Source organism: Anser cygnoides, chromosome Z (assembly GCF_040182565.1).
Source record: "Anser cygnoides isolate HZ-2024a breed goose chromosome Z, Taihu_goose_T2T_genome, whole genome shotgun sequence".
NCBI lineage: Eukaryota > Metazoa > Chordata > Aves > Anseriformes > Anatidae > Anser > Anser cygnoides.
This window is the reverse complement of record NC_089912.1, coordinates 51,021,092-51,043,320: the sequence shown is the minus strand read 5'-3', so window position 1 is coordinate 51,043,320 and position 22,229 is coordinate 51,021,092. Positions and strand designations below refer to the sequence as shown.

The window sequence follows — 22,229 nt, the reverse complement described above, 5'->3', positions numbered from 1 at the left end:
ACTTCTTGCTTACAAAATAATTATTTGATATCATAAATCGTTTAAATAAACCAGCTGATAAATGAGATTCACTGCTGATATGCAAAGTAGTGCAAGTTATTTGTGGATAAGAGGAAAGAAAGAAGCTTGTAACTTATTTTCTGAAGGCAAAAGTTAAAAAAAAAAAAATAAATAAAATAAATAAATAAAGGAGTAGAAATCTTTAAATCACACATCACTTACCTGCTGTTGCTACCTGTTCCTACTTATTTTTTTGGTGGCTTTCTTACCATGTGAACAACAAGTCAGCTTACACTTCCCTCAGAAGCCTTTCGTTACATTACTGATGCAATGTCATACATTACTTTTTAATATTTGCACCAAAGTATGGAGAAAATCAAAATGCCAGTTTGTGTACTGAAGAATGTAAATTCCTCAGCATCTTTAAGTTGTGTATGTATTAACTTATTCAACCGCCTTCTAGTGTCACTTGTTTTTACCACATACATTGTACAGGAGATCAGAAACAAGGTGTCTTCAAAAACCCAACTCAAAAGACAGCCGCTAACAGATATATGGTCATTGCCTGCCAGAATACCAGAAGAAAGCTAAAAGTTTTTACTAATACTGACTAGTGGGTTTTATTATTTTTTATTAATTCAGTAGAAAAATAAAAGTTTCCCATGCTGCTCCCTAGGATTCTGTACAAATTCTCATTATGGAAAGTAAAGCATTATGAGTAGGCTTTTAGAAACATGTAATTGGCATCAGATCAGTATAAAAGCACTGCCCAAGTGGACTGTAGACTGTAAATTACAGTATAGAATAATGATAACCCTTTAGAAGATACAGATGGGGTATAAGTCTACTTAATCAACACTAGGAATCTACTGGTTGTTTTCGCAGTAAGGTGAATAACAAAACCTTTTTTTAAATAAAACTAGCAAGATGCCACACAAGGACAATTGAATTAGACTAGTAACAGTCTATCAAAAGAACAACAGTAACTAGTTAGCAATGAAAAATGGCATGTATTGACAATAAACGGGGGGAAAAAAGAGCTTTCAGGGAAATATTTCCTTTAGCTTAAAAAATGGCACTAATCAAGACTTCCAAATTAATTTACCTTACCTTTATTATAGTTCAATTCAATTTCAAAGTAGTTTTATCGCAAAGATCACCAGGCAAGTTGCCGTAAAGAGAAGTGGTTCATCATGCTGAGCACATCTTTCTAAATGTCAAATGCTACATTTCAACAGGAAAATTTATTTGATTCCTAACTGGCCCTTTCATCTTTGATTTGGAAACCATGTAGTAAGTTTTAGATTCATCAAAGCTAATATCAGTCTGGTAATGAAAGGATGTTTTAAACTAAGTAGGCACTACTACACTTGTTCCAGCTCATGTCTGAGATTTCATTCCACTTAAATATTTGTCTAATTCAAATCACAAAATATAACAGCTTCTCTTTTAATTTAAGGAGAGTGGAATTCAGCATCAGGGGTACAAATGTTTCCAGGGCCTGAAGAAGAAGAATAAAAAGATTATTTTTTTCTGAATTTTCTCTCAAATACAATTTTCTTTGGAGGAACTTGTTCCTGAATCCAGCTATTACATTGCTGGTTACTTTGCCTCCAATGTTCAACTAAAGCTAAAGGTACAGCCATTCTTCACTTTCTTCATATCAGAATTTGTGAGGAAAAAAAATAAAAAGCTCAGCATCCCTATTAATAAATGATGACCACTGACACTGAAAATCTAAACAGTGCATCTGGAAAGAGGAAGTTGTAAGAATTTTCTTGTGGCCCACTAGATTTATCATCTCAAAAACCCTCTTTGCGTGCCATATGGAAAGTGCAAAGGAGGTGACTAGGTTTTATTCAACAGCTTCATGTAGCTGTAACTCCACTGATTTCAATGGCTTTATTCCCACTTCTAACCTTGGTATGAATAGCACCAACATTAGATGCACTGCAGAGAACTAATGGAAGCAATTCAATTATAATTTAACAATTAATATGTAGATCAAATTTTGTTTTGACCAATTTCTCCTTATAAAAGTCATATGAAGTTACATATCATACTGTTTTAATCCTACTTATAAAAATGTGATTAAAATCTGTTCTAAAAGGTAAACTAAAGAGGTAAGGGAAAAACATGTATTTTTTACTATTGTAAAAACTGCAAGCTCAGAGTTCAGTTGGATTTAGTTAACAGGGCATGTAAGATGGGTGGGACAGGAACTTTGGAAGCAAAATGTGAATATTGCATTGGACTGAATGGAAGATGTACCTCAGCAGAATGAGGAAGCGGTCTCATAATTAATAATTTTGTCTTTTTCATACTGTTTAGGATGCCAAAAATAGAACAAACTACCTAGATGCACCCAGATATTCTCAGTTAAACTTGGACAAACCTGTGTCAATACAACACCCAGAGTGAATTTGAAGCTTTGCTAACAGGAATATTTTAGAATACAGTGCAATTCATATTAGTAGATCGTTTTTCAAGTAATTTGTATGTATTTCAGTTTTTGATCCAACAATGAGAAAAAAGAAAAAAATTGTCATGAAATGTATTGAAGGACTACTTCAAGTACACTTTATACTGCCAGCTTAAAAAAAAAAAGAAAAACAAAAAAGAAAAACAATACATTTCCTAGTCATAGAAAACATTTTTTCCCTTGTAAATGGAACTTAAATGAATCTAACATGATTGACAAGTACCTCACAAGCAAGCCTTGGCAACACTTAATGCAAGTCCATCTCTTCAGCGTTTTAAGCAAAATTCCTTCACAACTGTTTGTCTTTGCAATAACTCCTACAAAGCTCATTAGTGCCAGCCTTGGTTTATCCCCCATGTCATGCATTTATCCCTGGGATGCATTATCAACATGTGGCACATGTCCTTGACATGCACAGAAGAGTTGCACCCCAGGATAGCAGCATGCATGACAATAGTGTTGACTCTTACTCCTTTATGGTTGCTGGGATGTAACCGAGAAATCTAATAACTGTGACAGTAGGCCTTTAGGTTTTTCCTTGCCTTTCCAGACAGTGAAGCTGCACAGACACTAATGAAAGGTTAAATGAATAGGAATAGCTGACAAGAGGTACAATAAAGAAGGGACTTGGTAATCCACAGACACTGAGCAGAGATCCTTGGCTCAAGCAGAGAAAGGACAGCACATCGTCGAGTCACAATATTTAAAACAGCTTGCTATACACAGAGGCTTTTGTGTCTGGGTACATGTCTGGCTTTGGAAGAAAAAAAGATACTGAAAAGAAATTTCAGCATGGGGCACTTTGGCAAATGTCAGGTCACAATAAGGGAAAAATGTTTTTTGTTTGCTGTTACATCTTTGTATTCAACATTAAAAAGCATTGCCTAAAAGCACAAATCACAAGTTTCAAAATAATACATATTTGACAAATATGATAAAGTTGCAACACTAATTCAGTGTGATTCCAGCTGACAGCATGATGGCTGTTGTACATACCCTCAGTTTCGTTTACAGCTGATAACAGTTCATAATATGCTTTGCATACCGTCTGAAACTTTCCCCGTAGCCGAAGAATTCTAACAGGCCTAGTTTCTTAAGTTTTATATGCAGCAGAACTGTGGACGTAACCAATTGTAACACACTGCAGGAACACAGCTGAACTTCCAGACAGTGCACCAGATCACGGTGACTTACAGACTTTTTAGCTGTTAGCTTATGGAATCTTGATTTCTATTTGGTTCATTACTTACAAATCAGCATAATAGCCATTCTGTTTTTTATAACGGCAAATAATCACAGTGTCCAGCGTGTTTTTAGAACCCCTCTACATCTTGTAATTTTCTACAAAAATCTGTTTTAAGTAAATAATAGAACATGATAGCTCCATGAAAAGAAAATTTTGAAAGAAACATAAAGAACTCCCTAAAGTAACAAATCAGAAACAAATCTGATTAAGTTATCTAAATTTGTGTTTTTCACATAAAGTATTCCAAGAAAGAAGTACGGACATAGCCTCTACAGACGAAAAGAATTCTCCCTCAATAACTTTGATTTACCTGGAATAAGAAAAATAGTATTTGCATATGTATCTGGTGTATAAAATATACATATTTATAACATGTGGTGAGAGTACTGTGAAAAGATTCTAAAATGAAAGAACCTCTTTGAACAACCACATTAAATTACAGCAGAACTCCTGAGTGTACTAAGATTCTAATAATCAACAAATAAAGGCTTTTACTAGCAAGGCACATAATGAGAGCTACTGTGCAAGAGATAAAGGAGACAAATCTGGTAGTTTATCTCACTGGATTATATCATTTACTTAAATGGTAAATAAGTTTGTCCAAAGTAATGCTTGTAAAAGCTTCCATATAACTATTAAGCAGCAATTATGATCAATGCATTTTTAGAACAAATATGTCAGAATTTAGGTGGGATGAAACTGACACAGAATACAAGGTTTAAACAGATGCTTTTTATTAAGCCATGTTAAACGCTATTCCTCTAAATTAAGTACAAATTCCTGGCTAGATTAGGAAGTGATACACGTTTCCAAGATGACAGATATACTCTATTTGTTTTATATTTTATGGGGAACTTTTTGTATTTCCAGATATGCATAATTTTTTTTTCCCAACACATACTAATAGTTACATTAAAACAAAAGGCCATGCAAGCCTGCAGATCAAGAGTCAGGACTCCTTCATTAAAAAACATACAGTGAAGAAAGGACTGAAATTCTGTTGATAGTGTCCAATATGCAAAAGGAAGAGGAACGCTGTCAGAAACTCCCATATTTAGGGGAAAAATATAGATTTTGTCTTTGTATAAAATCCAATATTTTACATGGACTTCTTTTAATGTAATTAGTTTGCTGACAGTAATTTTTTTTCTTTAAATTGCTGACATTTGTAGTCAGCAACAACATACATGTACATCCACTGTAGAATAAAGTCACCTTGAAAACTAAATACTACATCTTTGGCTCTGAAAAAGAGTTAGGAATCAACATGCACTTATTCAGAATATTTTTCTGCCTTTTTTTTTTTTTTTCCACCTTAGGCATATCTAATAAAATCATGAAGCTCCCTCTAGCTCTGCAGAGGAGCTAAACTGACCAATGATCCTTTACAGTTCCTTCCCATTTTCAAAAGCAATACTAAAAGGGAGCAAGAGCAGTATTTCCCTTACATAATAAGTGTTCTTTTCATTCAGCAGTTTTCAATTCTACAACTTGAAAGGACATGGATAATATGTGAGAACATCTGCTATGAAATACAGAAAGTTAAATACTGCTTATTATTGTGCAGCATAGTAAAGACCCTCTTAATCATTTCCAACTTACACTTTATTTACAAAATTCCAGTTTGAAATCTTACATTGTTTGACAAGCTAGCCATGTATGTATTTAAACACACACACACGCCTACACACACATACTCGAGCGCACCTCCACTGCACTTTTCAACTACTAAGTGCAAAATAATGTAAAGGAATGACAACTAATACTACAGTTCCATTTTAGAACACAGATTTCAAGTACGGAGTGTCTTAGTTCAAAACCAATTTGTTTGTATACACTGGTTTTCCAGAAAACCAGTAATGCCAGTGGTAATTTGCTGACTGTATTTTCACCTACCATAATATTTACACATACCATTTGTAATGGCTTTTATTGTTTAATCTCCACTGCATTTCAGTATTGGATACTATGGAATTACAGTTATTTAGCAGGCTATAAATAATGTAGTTGGCATGTGCAATTGATATTTAAAATGTCTTACGACAACTGTAAAAGCCTCATTACAGACTAGCAAATCATTTCTAACAAGCAAGTTCAACTGACAAATACCAAAGCAAACCTGCAGTCTACGCTGCAAGCATGTTTGTTTTATTTAAAGGATACACATATAATGCAGCATGCAATGGACCATCCATACAGGCTATAAATAAGAAAGAAAGAGAACTTCCAAAGTAATATGGCTATTGTGAAATTTTCTAAAATAATACTAGGGAAAAAAAAAAAAAAGGAAAACTCAGTTAACAACAGAAAGAATAGCTTACTTTCCCCTCCCCCCTTTATGAGCTAGTGTCCAATTTCTTCTTTTCTGAACAGCTGTATTATCCAACTTAAGTTGCTCTGCTAATTTCAGTCCCACAAGGACTAACTTGGAAGGCAAAAAAGTACTAGAAAAGATCAATTTGCTGGGAAAGATCAAATGAGAAAACTGTGGGGACAGCACCAGGTCAGAGTGTGAAGAACTAAGCAGACCTGTTCTTCATTAACTTAAGCTCTCTTGGGACGTCACACACTACCTGTCCATGGGCTTATTGAACCGCCTAACCCTCGTCTCTGTACCATTCTTCTGGGCCCAAGTGAATCATATCCTGCTGCTGACAAGTTAGCAGGGGACTGCGGCTGCAACATGAAAGTACTTTTCTTTCTTGTCTAAATCAGGCAGATTTTTGAAAAGACGACACAGCACTGACTCGTGACATGGCAAGATGAAATGAGAGGTCTGGGCTGGTCTTCGAGCTGTGCAGATAAAAGTAATCAAATGACACTCCTGGAATGCAAATTGGCATTCTTGACTGCAGCAATTGCACAACCATGAAACATCTCTGACAGCAAGCAAGATTAGGACAAAATGTTATGTAAAGCACTGAACTCAAAAACTCACTAGAAAATTCAAACTGTAACACTTACATTTTAATACAGCAACCGTCATCTCGGCTTTCGTCTGTTCCTTTACTTTGTTTAATGTAATCACATGTCTGTCTTTCACAGATACCTCAATAACAAAAATACAGTGTTCTTAAAAATAGGAACCCGCACAGTTTGCTCCCCTAAAATGTCAGTGTTGCATTTATACAAAATAATGTACCATGGCAAGGTTCTCCTATTATGTCTATAAGACGTGTGTGCTTAAGGGACGCTTTCACACTCCCAAGTTTTATAAGGAGTTTCAACATTTGCTCGTAACAAATTAGTGCGCAATTTACATTTAGATTTTCTTGCATCTGAATCAGGCAACGACGGATCATTTGAAATACTTAATGAAATAAATACATAAATTTTAAAATTCTTGTGCTTTAGGAATGTAAGGCAGAACACACATAGAGCTAGATGGTTCATTAATAATGGGCAGCTTAAAATGAAACTGCAGTGTATCAGACAGCTCATATGCCCCATTAAATTTCAGATTAAAAATTCCTGCCGTTTTTAAGGGCAAGGAATGTTCCACATACTTTTACAGGAACTTGGTATTCTTGCGCAGGTCTGCTAATCAGGCTTATCAAATGTTACTGTCTGACATGAACTCAGTAATTGCACTGCGAGCATTTCTACTCTGAATATATGACAAAAAATGCTACCCCATTTTAAAATTCCTGTCTATGGAGGTGGGCTATAATACAGAGACGAAATGGAAGATAACGAGAAATAAAAGTCCACTTCCACCTAAAAATATTTCAGCAACGGCTATGCATGGCTTACATACAGGTTGAGAAAAATATGTAATATTCTGCTCTGACTTCTTAAAAATTGCTTCAAACCATTTTAACTGTCGGCCAGACACACACACAAAAAGACACTCATTGCCACTTTAATCCTGGGTACACCAGATTATTACATGATGTCTTTTGTGCATCAGTTTTACAACAGCTTGACTCTAGGGTAAATGGGAACCATCATAAATCGCATGCTGCTTTCAAAACCACTTTAATTTCTGTCAGCGTTACTGTAACCACAGTCCTGGGCACATGCTGCTCTTTCCCCCTCCCTTTTTTTTTTCTTTCCTTTTTTTTTTTTTTTTTTTTATTGTTGCCTACATTTGACAGTTGCATCTCCTACACTCCAATTGTGGCTTTGATCACTGAAACAAGACATGTCATGTAAGGGAGAGAATGGAAAAACACAAACCCTCCATCTCACGCTCTCCCTTCACTCACACAGAGAGATACACTGTACCTATAGTCTGAGTGCCATGTGTATACACGCATCTATGTGTGTAGACACACACACACATATATATATGTATGTGTAGGCGTGCGTGCGCACGCCAGCATATGTATACGCAAGGCACACCAGACAAACATACAGCATCCCCGGGGTGAGGTGGCAAAAGCTGACGGAAAGCAAGGAAGTAATCAAAGAGCAACTGAAAATACACTACTTCGGTGAGTATGGGCTGAGCGCTGCTCATCAGCAACTGAGGTCGGTCCACTCGCTAAGGCGAGCAGCGAGCATTACGCGTGTACGAGCAGTCACGGCTCTTTGGACGTGTTTGTTCTTCGCAGCTGTTTAACCTATCTTCACTTCAAAGCCCGGACAAGAGAACTTCAGCCAAACGAGGTCCTCGGTCGTTTCGATTTTTTTTTTATTATTATTATTATTTTTAAATTAAGAGGCGGTGGAAGCCCCAACCCTGCGTTGCAAAAACCCTGCTGTAAAAAGAGATGTGCGATTGCACAGCACATGAAACACGCGGCAAGAACTTGCTCAAAGTTGGCTTTTGGGGCTCCCCCCTCCCTCCTACAGCCAGCGCATCCACACAGCTCTACCAGTTCTGTTAACAGCCGCTGATTGGAGAGGTGCAAACTGCAAGCACATGCACAACAAAAAGAAAAGAGTTACGGAGGGAAGGTGGATTTACACTTCTGTCTCCCTGCCTCAGGCGCTGTTTCACACGCGAACACACAGCTCCTTCCCCCACTCGCAGAGGTTACCTTCACGTTGTGTGCAAACCTTACTCGTTTCCGAGCAGGAGGTGGTGTCCAAAAAAGATCAGACCACCGTATGTCCAATTCGACCCCACTCCACCTTCGCTCTCCCTCCCTCCATAGACACACACTTTAAAAAAAAAAAAAAAAGGAAAGGAAAGGAAAGGAAAAAAAAAAAACCACACACACACTATCCCCTCGTCTTTAGTGGAGGGAAGGAGGCGGTAAAAAAGCATGTGGCCATCCCATTTCAATCCCCAAACTCGCTGAAAGTTTAGCACAGCCTCTTAGTCATTTTTTCCCCCAATCCAAGCGGCACGAGGCTGATTTATTTATTTATTACCCCCCTCCTTCGCCTGCCCGGCTGCTTGTTTATTTGAAGGCTGAAACACAACGGATAGCGAGCAGGGCTGCTTGTGTTACTGCACGATTTATTAATCAAATCAAACCGAAGTAAAGGCTAGAATGAAAACGAAAGGCTGCTGGAAACTTCTTACCATCTCTGCATGCTGGTTGTCAAGTGCACCCCCTGTCTCTCGATCTCCTCTCAGCGGCAGTGCCTGCACCCTTCCTGCTGCCTCAGGGCTCTCAGCGCCTCTCTCTCTTTGCCCTCTCTCCGTCTCTCCTTCCTCCCCTTCGTCCTCCCCACTTTCCTCTCTCTTTCTCGCCCTCACAGCTTCAGGTGGTTTGAACTAAAAAACACAGCGAGAATTCAAAAACAAAAAAGATAGTTTTTTTTGTTTGTTTGTTTGTTTCCCCCCAAAAAGCGAGCAGCAGCGGCAGCCAGAGCCTCTCCTCCCTCCTCTCTCTCTCTCCCTCTGACTCTTCCAAAACTTCAGCCCCCAAAGTTCAGCCCGAGCAGCAGAGGGAAAGGAAGGGAAAGAGCTTTCAGCGGAGCGCTGGAAGTGATGGGAGGAGGGACCCAGGTTGGGGTCAGAGCCTCCACAGGTTGGTCTGGTGGTGCGGGGCCGTTCGGCTGGGGCAGGGGAAGGGGAGGCGGCGGCGGCGGGGGGGGGGGGGAGGGGGGGCTGCGAGCGGGGCCGAGGGGGCCCCGCGGTGCCCGGGGGCGCGGGGCACGGCTCGCTGAGGCCCCGTCCCCCCGCCCCGAGGCTCGCCGTGCCGCGGCCGAGCTGTCAGAGCCGCCCGGCGCCCGCCGACAACTTGGCGGCCAGCGCGGGGCCGGGGCGCCCCTCTCCGCCTCACCGCGCTTCCCCCTGCCTCGCCGGCCGGCCCCGGCGGGGAGAAGGCGGCGAGGAGGAGGAGGAGGAGGAGGAGGAGGAGGGTGGAGAGGGACGCGGCGGGGACGCGGAGGGGAGAGAGCCGTGGGGAGAGCGTTAGCAGGGAGGCGAAAAGTTAGGCAGGCGCAAAGTTTTCGCTCGCCCGGCCGCTTTCACCGCTCCCCACCCATTGCTCCATCAGCTCCCGGGGCTCGGCGGCGGCGGCGGCGGCTGCAGCGCGGTGTGGGGATCTGAGGGAAAAAAAAAAAAAAAAAAACCGTGAAAGGAAGGGTGGCCTTTTTTTTTTTTTTTTTTTTTTTTTTTTTTCTGTAAGCGCGCGTGTGTTGGGAGGAGGGGAGGAGGGAGGAGGTGAGCCGTCACGGTTGTACGTTCGCAGGGAACAGACAAGAAGCCCCATCTGTGCGTGTGCCACGCCGAGCCAAGCGCGCCCGAACGCGGCCCTCGCCCGCCACGGCGTGGGGGGGGGGGGAGCGCGGCCGCGGCGCCCCGGGGAGCGCGCACACACGCGGCGGGAGCGCGCACCGGGCGGGGGGGGGGCGGAGGGGAGCGGGGGGGGGGGGGGGCGTGGAGCGCCGCTGCCCGCCCGCGAGCCGCACACGTAGCGCCCGCCGCGGGGCTCTGCCTGGCGGGCGGCGCGGCGCCGTTAGCGCGGTTACTGGCCGTGAGCCGCCGCCTCGCGCCGTCCCCCGGGGAGCGGCGGCTGACAGGGCTGCCCCCGGGCCCTCTCGCGGCCCGTCACGGCGCTGAGGCCGGGGGTCACGAGGGACCTGCGGAGCGGCTCCCCTCGCTCCTCGGGGCCCGTGTAAACGCGGCGTGGGGGCGTGGGTCCTCCAGAAGCGCTGACCCAGAAGGCGCTCACAAGGAGATGGGTCAAGTCGGTGAGACAGGTAGCTGCCTGGGACTGCAGGTTCCCAACGTAGTGCTGTGCGGCACATCCCTGCGAGTTACCAAGCCACGAGGCTTTGCAGCTGATGTTGCTGTCTTTATCGTTTCTGCATTTCCTATGCCTGCCATAAGAGGGAAGGGGAGCTGACCTGTATTACCACCAAAACTAGGTTTTCGCAGCAACCGACTGGATGTATCCCAAGGTTTCTACTGAAAGCTCGTTCTGTTTCCTGGGTCTTACCCAGATATCTTCATCAGGCATAACACATATCAGCCTGTGGACGGGTCTTACAGTGCCCACATTTTAGGATTAGTTTTGAGCCTTGAGCTGTTGAGAGCGTGTTTCAGGCTTAGACAACGATTCAAAAGTTTGTTTGTTTGTTTGTTTTATAGGAGTACATATGACCAGGTAAAATTTTGAGTAATTTATGGACGTTCTAAAAAAAAAAAAAAAACCAGGACTTTTTAAGCCATGACTTGACACATTTTCTATCAAAGGGGAGAGAGAAGTAAAACCTAGTTAATTATTTCAAAGTCACATTTTACTGTACATAAAAACGCATTTGCCCTTTTGAACCAGTGAAGGGCCAAGAACTACCCAAAACATTGTGTTCACACAGCCCCCTAGTGGTTAAAGCCTTGACAAGTTCACAGGCATGTCTCCTCACGTGAAAGCTGGTCCAAAGCAGCTTGATGCAGATTAAAAATAAAACGCTGTAACCTTCTCAGAAGGCATGGTCACCTGCCACCATAAAGATATGCCGTGCCCAGTACAAGGCCGGTCTTTACTACATAGTTGCAGAGAAGAGAATCAAGGCTACAACGAGTTACAGCTTTGTGAAAGAAAGGACTTACAGTAGGTAGGCAAACAGACAACTGAATTTAAAACAAATTTCCTGTATTACCTTGGAAAAGTGAGATTTCTTAAACTGGGGCTAGGCATTTGGTGGAGATATTCCTATATTCCTTAAACCCATAGATTACAGTGATCATAGCCTACATTACACGCTAAAAATTTGATCTAAGCTCAGGCCAACCATTTCAAATGAAGAACCTAGTAAGTGTAACACAATAATTAATAGCTTCCATTTATTTTATTTTAAAATATTTTGGGTCATTTCGTATGAAAACTAATAATAATCCATTAAGTAGTTCCTGGGCTACCTTGCTTGATACTTAATTCAGCTTTTTTAAATCTCCCCCTTTTTTTCCCCTCCACCTGTCAATAAGGCAGTGGCTTTTGTATTGACAGTATATTACAGCCTCTTGAAAGCTGCTGAGGAGATAAAATAGCTGGAGGCAAGTTGGCTGTTGGGAGTTCTGATTCTTGGGTTGACAGTATGGGATTACAGGATAAACACTGTGGAATAAGACATTTCTGCTCAAAGGATCAGCAGCACAACAGCTAACTGGTGACATTTGAATATACATCATCATTAGACTTCAGACTGAACAAGCAGCAAGCTTTCCAGAAAGTTTGCATCTTTTGGAATTATATTTTCTGTCACACAGACAACAGTGTTTTGAATTTGCACTCAGTCCCTGCTAAGACTTACCTACTGTGTGGTATCCTGAGATAATCCTAGGAAGATGAGGCCCTTGTTAACATATTATACCATCCATCTGCACGGTGACTTTTCTTTCTTTATATTGCTGTGCTCACTGAGAGTTCAGCACACATGATAGATTTTATAGCCAACGATGAGATATCTTTACTTGTAGTTCAGTGAACATCTCATGAGACTGTGTAAAGACCCAAGTTGTGTCATAGGCTGTCTCATGACTTCTGAAAGCGTCTAATTATCCTAAATTTGGCAGATCATATGTGAGATTTAAGAGAGTAGAAGCAAAGATTAACATTTTTCTTGCTTTTTAGACTGAAGATGTTTGTTAGTGAAGACAGCAGTGACTAACACTTTCAGCTTCATCAATAACATCTAGCCTGTACAGCAAATACTTTTTCGCTGTAGTTTTCCTTAAAAACCAGTTGTAACCACCATAAAGAGTAGTAGTCACTGGTCTGAGATTAATTAACGTGAACAAAGTTATTTAGCAAAATATTTTTCTTCACTTTTATTTTGACTTTTCAGATGTGAGCACTGAGATGCAGGTTTGCAATAGTCTAAGTAGGAACTGCAGCTTGAGAGGAGTGAAGTATAAGTCATCTAAATTGTGATGTCTCCAGAGTATGGTATTTCTCTGCTGTCTTAATCTTCCTTCTTACTGAATTAATTTATGGTTCACATGAATCTTCTGCACATCCTGCAAACCTGCAGGTGCAGTCCACATGATGTGCCCAACCAGCAGAGAAGTGGAACACAGGACACCAGTTCACTATGAGTGTACACACATCAAACTGAAATCCACCATTGATGGGTGGTGAGGTGAGGAAGAACACTTCCAGAGAAAACTGGTACTCAAATGTAAATGAAAAGCAGTTTCCCAGCAAAAAAAAAAAAAAAATCTCCAAAGGAAAAATGATGTCCAGTCCTGAATATAAAACCTTCTTTATTTTCTGTAATCCAGAACTATTAAAGGGGAAAACAATTCAATTCAGCATAAAAATAACCGTGAATATTTTAGACCAATGTCATTATAAAGCCTTAATCTGGCTATTCATTTTATTCAGAAATATGACTGTAGCATATATATGCATATCCAACATTTATATGAAGTTCCTATGCTGACTATTACTCTACAATATGTAGAATGGCTTATTGCATGATTTACACAAATGGTAGGCTCTTACTTCCTATCAGAGATTTCTCTTTTCCCTTTTGTCTTTTTTTTTTTCCCCTTTTTAAACTTCCTTTTATTTGAGTTTTCATGCCAGTTAATCTATCGGATTATGACCTTTTTGGTAGAACTTCAACCTTTTTCAATAATTTAATTAGGAAATAATATCTCTGCATTTATTTTGACAAAGGCCTAATTCTTTCCCTGGGAAACTGTATTTCCTACTATTTTAAAGCAGCAGTTTGATATTTGACCTGATGTAGGCAGTGCATCAGGGGTATACTTTTTACTACTTCTGCACTATTTCAGCTAAATTTAGCTATGGACCATGGAGACTGGAGATGAGGGGTGAAAAACTAGTGACTGACTGTAAAAATTTTGGTTAAAGTTAAACCTGGGCAGTTGCCTACGATTGCATGGGAGCTCAAGACAGGTAGAATCTAATTCACCTATATGGAATTTAACTGCTTCGTCTGCTTTAACTGTGGGTCTGGTCTCTCTTTCTCTTCCTGTCTCATTCATCGCACACCTTAATATTTCTGCAGTAGATTAAGAAGGAATTTTGAGAAATAAGCTTCATTTGCTATACAGACACTCATTTTCATTTAGAGAACATCCCCATTCTGTGTATTTGATATGAACAGATCTTGCAGGGAGAAAATGGTATGTGATCATGTAATTTCAGACACCGTGTGCTCATCACATGGATAGGCTGAATTAATGCTGTGTAGACATTACTAGAGTTAACATTCTTTTACTTCTGAACGTATAACAATGTAAACCCTATATTTCTTAACCAACTGGCAAAATTCACTATGATGTTCATGAAAGTGTGTCAAATCTATCTGATTTGCACCAACATACTGAAGGTGATTCCAAGTCTTTCTTGCACTTTAAATATTGGTAGAACCTACCAGTAATAGTGGGTTTTGGAGATGTAAAAAGGTTGTTTGCAGCATGTCCATCTTTTTTTTTTCTTTTTTTTAATATCTTATTATTATTATTATTATTATTATGGTACAATATTCTCTGTACCCAGTCTCTTTTAACTCTCTTTTAGAAGTTGCTACCACACAGTTTGATTTAATCCAAACTTTCCCAGATGCATTAGAAGATGGTCTTAAGACAAATATGCTTCTAGTACTATGTAAGCGCAACTGAGCTCAAATACTTTTCTATATGAAAAACAATAGATACAGATGTTTCTTTTTAGCTCTACAACAGTTTTTGAGAGGGACTTTAGATGTTTTTAAATATCAGCAAAGAACAAAAACAGATTAACACACTTTAGAGATGAAGAGAACAAGGTACAAGAAGTTTCAGCAACCTGCTTTGAAAAAAAAAAAAGGAAGTCAAAATACATACTTTGGATCTATTTGCTAGTTCTCTGGTCATCCTTTCTCCAATGAGTACACACTTTGACATTTAAGACATCTCTAGATTGAAGTTTCTTCTTCCTTTGTTGTCAATTCCAATCTCTGTCCATCTTTTTTTTTTTTTTCTATAGCTTGGTAATTGCTAGTCAGAGACCACATGTAGTGTACTATATGCATTCTGGAATATGTCTCAGCTTATCTCATATAACACTTGAGGATATTTTTCCCCAGTGCATCTCAATGTTTTGCAGTTCTCTTAGTGTGTTGCCATTTGTTTTCCTTACACTATTACAGTCAAAAGTGATTGCCTTGGAGAGTTAGTTGGAAGCATGATGGGAAAGTCTCTCTCTCTTTCTTTTTAAAATCCAGTTTAGCTGCTTCAGTCTTGAACTTTAATTGTTAATGGGATTTTGCTTCTTTTATCATGGTATCTTGCAATGAACATTTGTACACTTAAATTGCTTTTATAAATGAGTTCTAACAAATAAAATGCCCCAGTCACAGCTGATACTGATTGGTGACTCATTATCTTAAAAACAACAAAAGTGTCAAATGTAATACTGGAAGGCAAGTCACAAAATCTGTCATGTCCATTCTCAAAAGATGACTGCTAAGAGTTCCCTACTTTTAGCAGAATAGTTTTTCTCCTATTTACACCTTGCTTAAAGGAGACTTAAAATGGATGTGGCAAGCTAAGCTGAATACAGTACAGAATGTTAAAATTGGCTTTAAATAAACTGTCATAATGATTCCTCATGCATCATAACTTCCTTATTCATTTTCTCACTCTTTCATAATTGCTTCAAATATTAAAACACCATTGGATCTTTATGTCAAGAGAAAGAAAAGAAGGCAGAAGTATTGAGAACCTAATTCTTGTCTTCTTTCCAATGACCTAATTTTTTAGATTTTGATCTCTCCTAGCAGAGAATTCAGCTGCTCTAACTGCAGGAGCTTAATCAGTCTTATTTGAACTTGAGCTTGGTTCTAAGCCTCACATGCTAAGATCTAGTTAGAATGCCAAGTATTCGTACTGCTCTTTAGTACAAATACTTTGCTGAGTTATCTACACGTTGTGACCAAGGACACAATGTATAGACAGGGTTAGACTTTACTATAGGCATTGGTTAACACCTGGAACCTGGCGTAAGTCAGAAATGAAAATACAGTGTCCGAAAACTACTTTCCTTTTAAAAGTACTTTTTCCTTCATGGACTGCTCCCACTGGATCATAAGTGAAATAATGTTTGGAATTGACTGTTGTATCCAAGTAGAGCTCTGAATTTTCATGCTCTCCTTTGAGTGCCCCCCTTTCAGTTATTCTGATTTCACATCCAAAGAGTTGTTCTTGGATCTTGGACCAATCTATCCAAGTCTGTGGTAGTCCTGGCTGTATTTTCTGAATTAAAAATACTAAATTGACCCCACCTGTGTATGTATATATATACACATATATATGCAATGAGTGAAAGGGATTTATTCCATGTGTGTATGAATGGACAAGGAGAATTAGGGGAATAATGAACTGCTGGTAAAGGGTGGGTTCTTTTAAAAACTTCAAAATGTTTCAGAGTTGATTCAAAGTTCAAATGTTGATCTTCCAGCATTCATAACTCTTCTGGTTAGTGAGTTTCCATTTTGTAGGGCTTTAATTATATTTGATTTCAAGGATAGAAAATGTCACTTTCTACTTTGAAAGTTAACTCACAAATATGCTTAAGTATGGGAGTTTCTGAAATCCACCATATTAATACTGTCATCAAATACTTCTCTCAGTTAGAGCAGAGCTATATGTGAGGAAGACAGAGCAATGGCTCAAAAGAAGAGACAAAGGAAGCTGCCACTTGAAGAACTGTGGTAATCTAGTTTGTGAAATACTGTCCCAGGAAGACTGCCTATTCTTAGACTATGGCACTGAGTCTGTGGCCACTGCTCATCTCTTAGTAATTTGTAAAATTATCCTCTATATGGTGATCATTTCAATTTGACCGTCTATTTCTGATTTCTTGGTGCACGTGGAACATTTGCATATGCAAGTATCCTCTGGCCCATGACTTCTGCAAACCAATACACTGTGTAAAAGCAAAAACTGATTTTATCTGATTTATCTTTGGTATATATAAGTAAAATTGTTGGCAGTACTCTGAAAAAAAAATATAAAATTATTGCCTTTATGATCTCAACACCATCATTTAATTTGTTTTAGCACTGAGAAAGTTCAAAGCTGGATTATAATTGTTAATGCAACACAGTAGAAGTCATATAATAAAAAATAATTGTTCTGCTCTGAAAAACAGCTTTAAAACCTGTCCTAGACCAAGGCGGCAACCTTGTACCACAGATCAGTGTGACGAGGTCAGGCTTCTTCTGCCTGACTTGTTACTGCCAATTAATGGGTATTGCAGTGATAGCAAAGTAAATATATTACTACTAAAGAAGAAATGCCACAAGCTAGGAGATAAGAACTATGACAACTGTTACAAAATCAAGATGTCAGCAGCAGTTATTTGGCATCTTTAGTTCAATGCCATTACAAGCAAATAAAATATTTGAACTTGAAATAGCAGTTTTACTACTCCATAGTCTACAACTTAATAGTCACAGAATTAACTGAATCTTCAGGCACATATGCCTAGCAGCTACAGTCTTGTGGGTTTTTGGTGGTGCGGAAAGTACATGAATCTAAGCTTTATTGTCAGTGCCTCCCATAACATTATTGCTATTTCCTGTTTCACTCTTTAGTAATACAGGATAGGTTGGAGTTTCAAGAAGTTTTCTTCTCCCCACCAAAAAAAGTTTAAAGAATGGTTGCAGTGCAGTCCAAATCACACTTTTATAAAGAAGCTGGATAGCTGCTTTTTGCATTTTCTAAATAATTTCACTTATTTCACTTCAAAGACAAAAAGTTTTTCCTTATAATTTTTTTTGTGCATATGTGTGTGTGTGTTCTTATTCCTTTAACGACCAAACATGCACACACACAAACATTAGCTTAGTGCTTTGTAAAAGATGTTGTTAGAATTGAAATCACTACTTAAAAATGTGGGCTAAAAGAAATCCTGTATGTGAAAAGAAGGATGATCTTTAATTGGAGTGCTACATTTATGCAGAGGAAACACATAGACATCTGGTCCTCCATGTATAGTTTTAGGAGGCATTTATTCAGGAAATCTGTTGTAGAAGCATACCAATGGATACATTTTTCCAGACTCCAGAGGAAAATGCTGTTCATCAAGAGAGCAACTAGCTAAGAATACCTCATTTTGTAACAGAGAGGCATCAAAACAAATGCATAATGGGCCAATCTTAGCTCTTAGAATGTTTCAGTCTGTCTTTGCCTTGTCCAGAACCAATTTTATTCACTTCCAGCCTTTAAAACACTTTATAGTATTATTGTAAAGGCTAGGCCAATAATTTAGGCTCTAAATTTAATCAGTATTACCAGGAAAAATAAACCTGTCAATGTAAAGTAGCAACAGGTTAATAGTATTGTTCCTTTTAAATGAAAACCAGTTATTGTGGAGGTGAACAAGAGAAATAAACCATTAAGCATAGAATCACAGAATGGTTGGGTTGGAAGGAACCTTAAAGATCATCCAGTTCCAATGTTCCTGCCATGGGCAGGGATGCCACCCACTAGATCAGGTTACCCAAAGCCCCATCCAGCCTGGACTTGAACACCTCCAGTGATGGAGGTGTTCTCTGGGCAGCCTGTGCCAGGCCTCACCACCCCCGTAAGAATTTCTTCCTTATATCTAATATAAACCTACCCTCTTTTAGTTTAACCATTACTCCTTGTCCTATCACTACACTCCCTGGCAAAGAGTCCCTCCCCAGCTCTCCTGTAGGCCTCCTTTAGGTACTGGAAGGCCGCTATAAGGTCTCCCTGGAGCCTTCTCTTCTCTAGGCTGAGCATCCCCAGCTCTCTCAGCCTTTCTTCATCGGAGAGGTGCTCCAGCCCTCTGATCATCCTCATGGACCTCCTCTGGACTCAGTTGAAGAGGTTCATATCTTTCTTGTGCTGGGGTCCCCAGAGCTGAACGCAGTGCTCCAGGTGACGTCTCACGAGAGCAGAGCAGAGGGGGAGAATCACCTCCCTCGATCCATTGGCCATGCTTCCTTTGATGCAGCCCAGGATACAGTTGGCTTTCTGAGCTGCAAGCGCACATTGCTGGCTCATGTTGAGCTTCTCATCAACCAGCGCTCCCAGGTTCTTCTCCTCAGGGCTGCTCTCAACCCATTCTCTGCCAGCATCACCACCATATGGCAGAGATGTGCTGCTTCACTTTAAACCAGACCTGTGCAGTCTGTATGGCACCTTTAATTCATGGAATTGCAGATGTTTGGATCTGGATTAAACCTCGGGACATCTAATCAACTTTGATAAGAATAGACATTCTGAGAGCATCTCTAAGAGCTATACAGAATTTTCAAAAAAATCTCCCTGTATAAGTGGCCTCTTCCAGTAGCTCACTACCTTTAATGTTACTTTTTTTCTAATAGCTAAACAAAGTATTTTTCCCTGTAAATAAATTGATTCATTCTTGTCCTATCCTAGACAGACGACATAGCAGACTTTTCAGCACTGGAAGATCTTTACTATGTCCTTCTTCCACCTCTCCCATAGACCAAACAATGTCTTTTCCTTCAAACATTCCTCAGAGGTTATATTTCTGAAAATTATTAGCACTCTTGTTCCTTTTCCCTGTGTGCTTCTCTACTTACCATGAAAGTCAACAAGTTCACTGGACTGATTTGCAAATAGTTTGCTAGCCTCACATGATCCACAGACAACAGAGCTCCTGTATTTTACAGTATTCTTGATATTACAGCTCAAAATGAGATTTGCCTTTTTGTCAAAAATATACTGACCTAGTAAGTTTATATTCCACCCTAACTTGATATCCCCATCTACATCACTGTCCAGGATGCTACTCTGATTTTTATTTTGTTTTATTTTATTTTATTTTATTTTATTTTATTTTATTTTATTTCTTGCTCTGTGTACTTATTACCAATTACTTTGAAATGATCACTTTTTATCTGCTTTCAGCTCAGCAAAAGCAATGTGAACTCTCTCCAAAGTATTTTTGTAACTTCTTCCAGCTAATTGCTATCCATATGTTTTTAAACATATAAAATATACTCTATTTTGTCACCAAAGCTGTTACTGAACTTATGATAAACTTTATCACTATCAAAACACCTGTGTGCCAGTAAGCCATGCCATGTGTTTCAAGGCACAGCTGAGCCAAGCAGTTGTGACTCTGCCTATTCAAACATCTAGCTCAGATGCGAAAACAGTACAGATGTTATCGAGTAGGTCAGAACCCAAGCTAATAAATGCTGGTTATATTACTCTGGAAACCCACTGTAGGTAGCCTAGGTAGCCTGGTAGCTGTGAGCAGAATTAGCCTGTGTCCTGAAAAGCTTATCAGCTCAGGTTGAACTACAGCCTTGCCAACAGAGCGCAGTTCAGCTACATCAACAAATCAGTGAGGACTTGAGTATTCTTTGAAAACTAGATTCTAAGAGCTACCCAGGATAACAACATTGAGGGTGCTAAGCTTCAACTGACTTAATGTGGAGCTTACCATTAGTAAAAGAACTTAACATTTTAAAAAAGCAGGTCATCCATAAGGACATGTTCTGAAGTTGGAAAATTTTATTTCAGGTTTCCTGGTATTTCATGCATGACCCTCTTTGTAAAATCACCCTAAGAACAGCAGCAGTTCAGCATTTTCCTGCTGTGCATTTTCAGAGATCCTTGGATGAAAGATGCTACGTAGGCATGAACATAGCTGTTTGGTCTAGTTTGCTAAAGCAGGGAATCAAATTCAAGTCTTTTGCACTGTCTTGCAGAGTACTAACCACAGCAAAGATATTTGGCTGGCCCAGAACTAACATGTGATACTTCAGTCATATCCAGACTGGGGATTTCTTAAATCACTGTATTCTCAGGAAGCAGTAATTTTTGGACTAAGGGCAGGATGATTGTTTTGTCTTCTTGCAAAATTTTTCAGATACTGATTGTGATTACAGTATGAAATAAGAGATCTCTCCAGTGTGATATTAAATCCATCTCATATCACAGCCAAGATTAGAAATCAGCAGAACTTATAGGACTGTCTGTTCAGAGTAGAAAAGTATTTATTTGCAGTAATATGTTTATATAAGCAATAAAAATAAAATCAAACAGCAGAATTAGACAACTTTCAGGTAAAAGCTACCCAAAGATACATAACACTTGAAGTACTTACAGATATACTAGAATGAATTAATTTGTGTCATGCAGACAGTATTGGTCATCTGATACAGAGCTTGACTTTAAAAAAAATGTTCAGCATTTAAAACTGGTTGCAATATTGTTTATTAGTACAGAGCCTCAAGAATGAAACCTTTCAAGCCACATAGGAAGCACAAACAAACTCCAGACAAAGGCAAGTTTGGATTTGTTTGTTAAATCTGATATGTATTTTGTGAGTATTAAATAATTTTACTCTATGATTTAACACAGAATTCCATCAGTCACCAGTTAAGAGGCAATGGGTATACTTCATCCCCTCTTGGTAATTTGTGTTCATGTGTCTTGTGAACTTCCCTCAATCATTTGACATTAAAATCAGTTCTACTGGCAGTAAGGTTTCCATGCTGAGAGCTAGGAAGGAAAATATTGATGATTACAGAGGTATACAACTGCTATTACTGACCCTGACTAGTTTATTTTGGACACCCCAGATTATTATTTTTAACTTTATTTTTTTTCCTTTTGGGTAAAAGCTTGGGAGTATGCTTGAAAAAACAGGTCTCCAAGGAGGGTGGAGAATGCCCATTTGTTATCTAATTCTGTCCACTGTTTAGGCAATATAATCTTGAGCTAAACAGCAAGCTTCTAAACTTTATTATTATTGTTTATCTATATGATAGTGCACAAGATAGATTCATTTTTATTTGCACAAATGTAGTGTTACTCTTCCAGTGTAAGGGACCACAATCAAGTTGAGTTTGAGTCCTTCTGTACTTTAACAGGAAATTTCAGACCCTACATATTTTTATCATCGTATTTTCTTTGTATATTAAAACAAATTCTCTCCTTGATTTCCCTTATTAAAATTTATACAAGTGCAAATAATGGAAGTAGATCTTACTCAGAATTCTGTTGAATACACAAAGAGCATAAAAGTAACTGCTTTCAATTCTCTCAGAACTACCAGCTCTAAGAGCAAGTAGTTAGCTTCCTTTCAAACATTCATGGAGTTTTATGTTGATATAGTCTGATAATGGAGT

The 22,229-nt window shown here is 39.3% G+C and overlaps 1 protein-coding gene across 8 annotated transcripts in view; it reads right to left on the bottom strand.

The window, feature by feature from the left end:
• BNC2 (basonuclin zinc finger protein 2) overlaps window positions 1-10,245 on the bottom strand; it is a 382,991-nt gene extending 372,746 nt beyond the window's left edge. For 5 of the 8 annotated variants that reach the window (XM_066988921.1, XM_066988916.1, XM_066988919.1 and 2 more), the window contains exons 1-2: window positions 10,112-10,245; window positions 9,205-9,399 (exon numbers count right to left, since the gene is read on the bottom strand). In XM_066988921.1, the coding sequence (XP_066845022.1) occupies window positions 9,205-9,399; window positions 10,112-10,123 (207 nt within the window). In that variant the 5' untranslated portion in view covers window positions 10,124-10,245. The other 3 variants (XM_066988918.1, XM_066988917.1, XM_048051346.2) reach the window with 3 other exon arrangements.
• Window positions 10,246-22,229: the final 11,984 nt, after the last annotated feature.